Source organism: Dipteris shenzhenensis, chromosome 4 (assembly GCF_047967505.1).
Source record: "Dipteris shenzhenensis isolate YYH24624 ecotype China chromosome 4, Dip_SZ_1.0, whole genome shotgun sequence".
Classification (NCBI taxonomy): domain Eukaryota; kingdom Viridiplantae; phylum Streptophyta; class Polypodiopsida; order Gleicheniales; family Dipteridaceae; genus Dipteris; species Dipteris shenzhenensis.
In genome coordinates, this window is record NC_141599.1 from 43380308 (window position 1) to 43389438 (window position 9131).

At 45.2% G+C, this 9131-nt stretch overlaps 1 protein-coding gene across 1 annotated transcript; it reads left to right on the top strand.

The window, feature by feature from the left end:
* The first annotated feature begins 383 nt into the window (after positions 1–383).
* On the top strand, positions 384–8859 carry UPM1 (urophorphyrin methylase 1). Its single transcript, XM_087373332.1, has 7 exons — positions 384–647; positions 740–1092; positions 6859–6936; positions 7424–7493; positions 7633–7702; positions 7813–8020; positions 8117–8859. Exons 1-7 carry the CDS (start codon positions 407–409, stop codon positions 8267–8269), a joined length of 1173 nt encoding a protein of 390 aa, XP_087229458.1. The 5' UTR covers positions 384–406; the 3' UTR covers positions 8270–8859.
* The last annotated feature ends 272 nt before the right edge of the window (positions 8860–9131 follow it).

Below are 9131 nucleotides of genomic sequence, written 5' to 3' on the forward strand. Positions count from 1 at the left end.
GGAGGCCATTCCGAGGAGGAAGCCGGCTGGATTGATCCGGATTTCGACGATCGATGACAGGTCGGGAGCGAAAGTTCGGCGGAATCTGACCGAGATGGCCAAAATGTGGCCATTCCCGGGCGTCAAGGCTAGCGGGGAGGGCAACGTGGGGATTCTATGTAGGCGGTTTTTGGGAGGAGGATCTTCTAGGTGCTAGTCGGACGGTATTGGGCGAGATGGAATCTAGGTCAAGGAGTGCGTGAAGCGGCAAATTGGTGATGATTTTAAAATAGGAATGGCTTTACATTCTTCTCAAAAGCCAAGCCCAAAATGCAACCATCATCATCATCATCATCATCATCATCATATATCAAAGCTCAAAGTTGCTCTTTTCAATGTTCATCAACCTTCTCTGAAACTCCTCTCTATGGCGATGGTGGCTATGGCTGCTGCCTCTGAGCTCTTCGTCTCTGACCTTTCCTCTGCCTTCTCCGCCTCCAAGCTCTCCCCCTCCCTCCCTTTCGATCGCATCTCCCCCCCCCCTCGCTCGCTCGCTTCTCTCCCCTCTTCATCCCATTCCCCCTTCACAGAGCGCCATTCTGTGAAACTCTCGCAAGGTGGTGGACGGCTTGACTTCATTGCACAACTGGATCGTGCTTCCCATGCAGGTCTCTGCTCCTTGAATAGCATTTTCATTTATTCCCTGCCTTTAGAGCACCGTAAGTACGCACCTTACTGTTAACTGTTTTTTCGCTCGCAGAGAGAAGCTTCAACGAGAACCAGGAATGCTCGGTCTCCTCACGTAGCAATGAAGCGGAGCACGACATAGCCAGTCGATTACCTGAGTTAAGGCAACTGTTAGATTTGCTACGCAAGGAAGAGAGAAGCCAGGCCACTAGAGGCACGAGGAGGAGCGATCCTGGAAATGTTTTCCTGGTAGGAACTGGACCGGGCGACCCGGACCTCCTCACTTTAAAAGCAGTGCGGCTGATGCAGACAGCCGACTTGGTCTTGTACGATCGGCTAGTTTCCACAGAAATTTTGGAACTTGTTCATGCCGGTGCTCGTCTCCTGTACGTGGGAAAGACAGCGGGTTATCACAGCCGCACTCAGGTGAATTGCTTCCCCGTAACAAAAGATTGTGTGGTGAGTATCTTGATGTGATTTGTCCTTCAACGTCTGTGCCGTAGCAGAGATCAATATCTGATCTGGAAACCCAATACCTTCGCTTCTCTCCGTCAGGTGACAAAACTCTACTTCCCTTGCTTGATCACACAAGACTTTAGAGTAGGTTTCAAACGTCTTGCTCGTTTGAGAAAGCTTGCTGTTTATAGAGAGATTGCATCGGATGGTGTGATTGTGCAGGTAGGCGATTAGAGCCAATGCACGTGAGCTTGAATGTGCAATTAGCCACCTTGTGTGCACTCGAGCAATTAGGCCCGCCAAATGTAGTCTGATGGTACGTAGGATAGTAAGATTTCATTGGAGGGAGCCGAGAACTCAGGCAGTCCTCATCAAGGCCTAGAGCTTGCATTTAAGGACACATAACTTTGTTGGCTCTTCTTCACTGGCATCTTTTTACAATGAAGCACCAAAGTATTTTCGGCACCCTCCAAAATACCAGTGGACCTTGGTATTTGCACCAATTTGCAAGGAGTTTTCTGTGCTGCCTAGAGAGCACTGAGTTTGTTTACTGTGTATCAGCTCTTAATTGCTGTGCAATGCACATTCATGCTTTCTACTCCCCTGGGATTTGGCGGCCGTTGACATCGGCAGCCGAAGCACATACACTGGTCACTGAAGAAGCCTTCCTAGCATTTGCTTTTTTTGTGTGGACATGATAGTACAGAGGTAAGAGACTGGTGTGGCCACCGACATAGAGTTGAGCCTACAGATTCTACAATGATTGTGGAGGAGAGCCGGACTTGCTCAGTCAGTGGGACTGAGAACATAGCAGTCATCGCAGGTGGACATGAAGATGGGGGCAGAACACTCACAGCATCATGGTTTTGCATACATTGGCTGCAGCAACATTCCCACCAGTGGTAGTACATATTGTGGTTTGCCTCCTTTTCCTTTTCTTCCACCATTTTTTCTTCAGGCTCTGTCCTTGCTTTAACCTTGCCCTTTCTAGATCCAACAAGAATGGTGTCATTGTCTCCATCAAGCACCTTTAACATATCTCCCATCTCGCAAAAGGCAGGGGGCTTTAACTTTTCCACGTTTCTCCTGCTGGTAATGAATGATCGCCTCTAGCTGATCCTTGACTATCTTCACCTCGGTATTCCAAATCCATCTCATTTTCAGCAATTGATTTTGGAGGTTTGGGTTCCTCATGGTAAACATAGTCTTGTACGTATCCTTGAACGTTGTGCAAGGCTCCGAAGGCGTTCTCTGCAAATTGGATGAGTGGAATCACTACATCTGCTGCCATCGTCCGAATGATCAATGAGAGTGCCTATTGTCCTCACACTGTCCAACTTCATCTGGGTCTACAGGTGTTATAATCTTGCCCACAGCATCAACTGTGTCCTTGGGCTTCAGCTTCAAACCAGTGTCACTTTCCAAATCCAGGTGGCTCTACATCTTCACCTTCTACAACAGGTGATTTGTGCTGTCCATTTTGGTGAGCCCATCCGATTAGAGGAAACCGTAGATCGGCAAGGTGAAATTGAACACACTGTGACTAACTAGACATAGACACATTTAATTGAGCTGGAGTCTCCTTCCTTATGTAGAGGGCCTTCTTCCATTAATTGTGCGAAAGATATTGGGTGGCACACGTGGCTATTCTTGTAGCTCAATGATGGATTCCCGGGATCACACTGACTCTCAGGTCTCTCGCCACACATTTGCACTCAAGTTGAGATGAAGACACACTTAGATTTAGAAAAATGCATAGTTAAGTGTCCTGCTCCTCAAAGTAAGGACTGATCAAGGTACAAAACTGTCACATCAAGTACTCTGCATAGGCAGCCTAATGTTTTCTATCTACAGCCCTACAGCTAGACGAAACTGAGCTCTTCTCCAGTGGACACAAGCTTCTACAACTGATGGTGGCTCCTTTCCTGCCACGTGTCTTACAGAGGCTTCAGTGGACTGAACTGGATGAGAGAATGGAGTGTAAAGACTCCCTTCCACGGAGGTGAGAAGGGCAGTCTCTCCCCCTTATGCTGGTCAATCAGGTTTATGAAGAGGGCTGACTTGGGCAGATCTGGCCAACTCAGAACTAGGCCTGCCTACTGCCCTGCTCCACATGTGGCTGACCATGCAAGTCCAGGCTGACCACCATTTGGCTGACCCTCTCCCTATTTTCCCTGATGCTTATGCAGACCAGGTCTGGCCGCTAATTGGGTCTTATGGCAGGCTTATGTTGGCCTGTAAATAGCTCCTTCCTTGAGGGCCTCTAGCTGCATTGGCCGGACATAGGTCTGCACATGGGTACGCCAACATTGCTCCGCACATGGCAGTCCATATGCTGCCCATATAGCCATACATGGCCCAATGCAAGGACAACGTGTTGCTGTCCTATGTCTCAGAAGATGATGAATCTACTCTATCTGCACCCTGAAAAATGATTCACTGCCCTGGAGGGGCTAAATTGTTGTGCTGTGGATCGGAAGCGAGTATCACAACCCATTGGATCCGTACCTCTACTGCTGCTCTCTTTCATCTCAGAGTTTCTTAGTGGCTTCCATGTATGTTACATTAGTATCGGAGCCATGAAACCGATATGGAAGCTTATGCTTTTGGGTACTGATGAGAACATAAGCGTAACTTTGCTTACTAAGTTTGTTTGAATGTATGTGTAGCAAGAGATGAAACATGAATGTAAGAGAACATTCACAAATGACAACTCATTCGGCTGCAGCTGCCCCTGCTTTCCCTCTTCCCATCCTCTCTTTGGACAGTGTGTTACTTTATTTACAGTTTTGCACAGCCAACTTCACGCAATGGAAGACTGATTGGCCACAAGATCATACAACCATCAAAGAGAACACTTCGTGTGTACACAAGTCTATAAGGAAATAAGCCAGACATAGTCTAGAGAATGCACAGGACAGCCAAAACATGTACAAATAAATGCTCTGAAATGGTCAATCCCTGATACATAAGTGCCTAGAATTGGACCCTGACACTCTGTTATACTGCCTTCTACCTCTTAGCTTGGTCAGCGTGTATGCTCTATGCGAGCTTGAGTGGGCTGGCTACAAGCTGCTGCAATGTGCACTCCTTATTGCTCTCCTCTCTGCTCATACGGGTCCTTGAATATGTCCCATGCTTCCTTCCTACTATCCACTCGCTGAATGTGCAGAATCACTGCATTTGTTGTCGTACATATAAGCCAGAGATAGTTCCTGTAACCAGCCTTTGACTGACAAAGGGCAGTAGATCTTACTTTACTTGCTCACAACATGAAAATACAGCCATCATAATCCATTGCCATTGCCAAATACAATACTGAAAGCATACAATTCCACAGCAAAGCATCACTGAATCACAGAAACAAGGGAGGCTAGAATGCCCCTACTCAATAAGCATACACAGTGACACCTGTTGGCCCCAACACTTGGCGCCCCTTACGGTATTTCTTTTTTTTACTGGTTAGTTCAATTACAAGGGACTCCCTTCCTGAACTCACCCGTAGGTGCAACCCAGTACAATGCCAACCAGTGGCTGTGCGAGTGACCAACACCCAGTGCTATCCACTTGGTTCCCTTCAGTAGCAAAGCATACCACAAACGGAATGATCCAACATCATACCAAGCAATGCATCCTCACTAATCAAGGCCATCATTGAGTTCAAGGCTTGCCACTGCTATCCCAGGAGGAGAGTAACACAATTAGTGACCCAATCTGCTCCCAGTCTAATGGCAAACCTTCCAAAACTTGGCAAAACAGTAAATGCACACTCCAGTAGAGTCAAGTAAGAGTTCAGCCAGCAAATGGAGCCTGTTTCCAGCTTGAAACAGCCCCAGAAGATGGTCGACCAGCAGTCAGCAGATTCTGGCAGGAGGAGGCTGTCCCTGACTGCCTTCCAGCACCAGAATGAATCACAAAAAGAGTCGATCAGCAATCAGCAACCAACCAGCCATGAAGTCGCCCACCCAACTGATGATTTCAGCCAGTAGCAACCTCTAATTTCAGTGTGCACAGCACCAAACAGGAGCCAGAAGATAGGTGACCAGGATTATGGCTTCAGACAGTGAAAATGCAACAATCTATTGTGGAGAATGTCTAGAAAACCATCAGAAAAGGCCCAGAATGAAGTCGCCCAGTCCCAGGGAGCATGCCAGCAACAGGAGACACCAGTAGGAGAAGATCTGTCGCAGAGAAATCAGCAGAAATGCATACAGCCAGCAACAGGGAGCTCCACAAATCCGCACGCCCACACGAAGAGACTGTTTGGTAGGGATGAAGACCCAGAACAGCAGTATAGGATATGATAGGGTTCCAGGATCTTCCAGGTGCTTCCAGATGAGACACACATGTGCCACAAGTCAGCCATACAGCTCAAACACACACACACACACACACAGGATACATAGCAAAGTTTGACCCAAGGTGGACGCGGGCATTTAATGACTCTAGGGGGTCACTTTTTACGACATGACCTAGTGAATGGAACCTCTAGGGGGGCACTTTAAAGACATGACCCTAGTGAATGGAATTAAGTTAATAGCACTAGGAATTGCACTTGTTGCACATTTAATCATAGGTACCCTTTGGACATTAATTAATGCCCTTAGCCCATCATGTCGCCATCATGTCCCCGTGACAGTTCCTTAGGATAATTGTTCTCCCACTCTTCAACCTTATTTGCAAGTGATACTATTGTACCCGTTGCATCCATTGTGGGCTGGGGTTTCAGCTCCAGTCATCACCTTATGTGTCTTTCTTTATACCATGTGGCTCCATATTTTCACCTTGCAGATCAGGTAATTGCTCCTGTCTAAGTTTGCCTCCACCTTTGAAGTTTGGAATTGCCTGGAATGACACACTGCCACGATTGAACTATACACACCTTGGAACAACCTTGCAACCTGCACTTAGACGATTGACACATCTGACTGAATGTCGAAGCTCCTTCCTTCTCACCAAGGACTTCATCCTCCAGTTAGAAATTAACTTGGTTGGTGACCCATGGCCTGCCCTAGACATTTGCTAGACCATGTCATGTTTTCACCATCCAATTCCCCGCAGTGGAAGACAAATTGCTCAAGATCACAAAACCATTAAAGAGAGCACTCCATGTGTAGACAAGTATACAAGGAAATTACCCAGACACAATCTAGTGAATGCATGAATAGGTCTTAGGTTAAAAATGGCATGAGCTTTGGGCAGATGGTTGAGCTTCCGTGCTATCCTAGTGTTTTCGGTGATGGATGTGTTCATGGAACTGGCCCACATATTGCAGAGCATCTAAATACACACATTGTATATGATTTATTTATAAAATTGGGCTGCGACTTTAAGTAACAGTAGTGCATATGATCAAGGTAGCTGGTGCAACCATGAAGGGATGATCATCTGAGGTGGATGTGTTCATGGAACTGGCCCATATATTGCAGAGCATCTAAGTACACACATTGTATATGATTTATTTATAAAATTGGGCTGCGACTTTAAGTAACAGTAGTGCATATGATCAAGGTAGCAGGTGCAACCATGAAGGGATGATCATCTGAGATGTTGGGAAAAGTTTGGTAGCAGCTGAACTGATTGAGCCATGGTTTTATGTGTCCTCTTGATGGACTCAAGCAGGTCTTCAATTATCTCCAATGCTGATGCCCAGATTAAGATACACTAAGTTTATTTTTTTAACTTGCAAAATAAGTTTTAGACATACTCCAATTATTTCTGTTTGCTTGCATACAGGATGAAATCCATGAGTTGCTGCTTAGGTTTGCAGAGGCAGGTGCTACTGTGTTGAGGCTTAAAGGAGGAGATCCATTGGTAAATATTTGCTAGCTCATTGATTCTCCAAGTAGGTTGTCACTATTATAAAGTGCTCTGTACATTCTCCGAGTTCATGTCAATTGTATTTTCTATTTCATTTTGTCTCTCCTATTTTGGATTTTCACATGTAGAGTATTGCATTTTCTTGAATTATGAGTTCATCTGTTTTGTTTCTGTGTGCGTGATGCACAAACTGGAGAGATGAGCTTTCTGTAGGTTTAATTATCATTTTGTGTCCTATTGTGGAATAACACATGTAGGGTATTGCATTCACAGAATTATATGTTTTTAATGTTCAACACTTCTGATGGTGTACAGTTGTTTAGGAGGATTGTGTACTCTTTAATGCTGCGCTTTCGGTATGAGTCTGTTGGAATTGTCATCACAGTTTGTATTATGCTATGCTCACAAAAAAATGAGCCCTATACGTAACTTTATGCTGAGGTGGATAATTAATGTCTTGCATTGTTACGTTGCTGTACAGGTGTTTGGAAGGGGTGGTGAAGAAATGGAATTTCTTCAACAGCAGGGCATTCAAGTGAAAGTTATCCCAGGTATGCGAGGTGCCTTCGCTTGCACCCCGGTCCCCAGGTAACCAGGGCTATGCATGCAATTAGTGGTAGTTGTGCAAGCTGCCTATGGGTCTGTCTTGTCAGTATATGACAATGTGATCATATTTAAAATGGGTTGTAGGAATCACGGCTGCTTCTGGAATCGCTGCAGAGCTTGGGATCCCGTTAACGCATAGAGGTGCTGCAAACAGGTTTAAACATGACTGGTGCATTTGATGCTGTGTCTGTTTGAAATCGAGGTTTCACTTGAGCTCTGACTTTATGTGGTTTGGAATAAGGTTGTGACAATGTTTACCTGTAGTGTCAGGTTCCTTACAGGACATTCCAGAAAAGGGGGCAGCGACCCTCTTTTTGTTGTCGAGCAAGCTGCAGATCCTGATTCTACGCTTGTTGTGTACATGGGTTTAGCTACCCTCCCTGGTCTTGCTGCAAAATTAATAAATAATGGCCTACCTGCTGATACTCCGGCTGCTGCTGTTGAAAGGGGAACAACTGCCTTTCAGCGAACGGTAGACGCTTTTCTTGTATTGTATTAAAACTTCTAAATTTGTCTGGAATCAATCTTCATTTTAATGGTCCCTTTTGTTTTGGTTGTTCTTATATAGGTGTTTGCAGAGCTGAAAGATTTGCCAGCGGAAGTTGCTGCGACTCAACTTGTATCACCTACTCTTATTTTTATTGGCCGTGTGGTGGCCCTCTCTCCACTGTGGCCCTCTCCAGCTTTGGCAAGGGAAAGATTCACTACAGGAGTCAATTAGGTACCTCTATGTTTGTAGCTGAATTTGTCGTCAGGATTGGCAAGGGGCAGCCACTACAGTGATCAGCCAACCACAGTTTGGATACACCTTTCAAAGGAGGCACTTCTGAAGATTGCAGAGAAGTACATTGCTTACTGAGAAAAAAAGCAAGTTGCCACCGTCAATACATAATTTTGCTTTTTTTCAATTCATCCCATTTGTTGGATAACAAGAGCTGCTGGGGTTTATGCCCTGTAAAGTCAAAGATAAGTGAAAGAATCGTCTCCTGATACGTTACTGGTTTACATTCGAGGTGGACCAGGAACCTGACTTTGAGCTGCTAGGTATTTTAAGGCTCACAAGGAGTATTGAATTTACAAAATTCATCTCAAACCATTGTGTTTGTGAACGAAGCCTAAGCTCAGCATTCCGAGTTTGCAACATTCAAGTTTCAACTTCTTATAGCTGCAAATACTTGACTAGAGTACCAGCACATAATCAGCTAACTGATGAAAACAAGTTTACCCACCTGCTGCTGTCCCCTTTTCCCCCTCCCAACTTTATTTGTACAATTCTGTTATAGTTTTGCACCTTGGTGCGCATTGGGCTCAGCCAAGGGATTCCTACTAATCAAATTTAGTTGGTTTATGCTTGGAAAGTTCCTCTGCTTGGGCAACTCCTCGTCTTCCCTTCTCTACTCTCTTGTACTTTTCTTTTCTTTGTTTTTTCCAAAGGCTCAATTTGTAAGATTGGGCATGTCTAATTGTTATGAAGGTATATGTGTTTTCAATAAAAAGCATGCCCTTTGACTATTCATGAATTTTTGAGGGGTACTCTTTGCAAGGTAGCCATCTTTAGTTTGTCACTCGTATTTCATTAATGT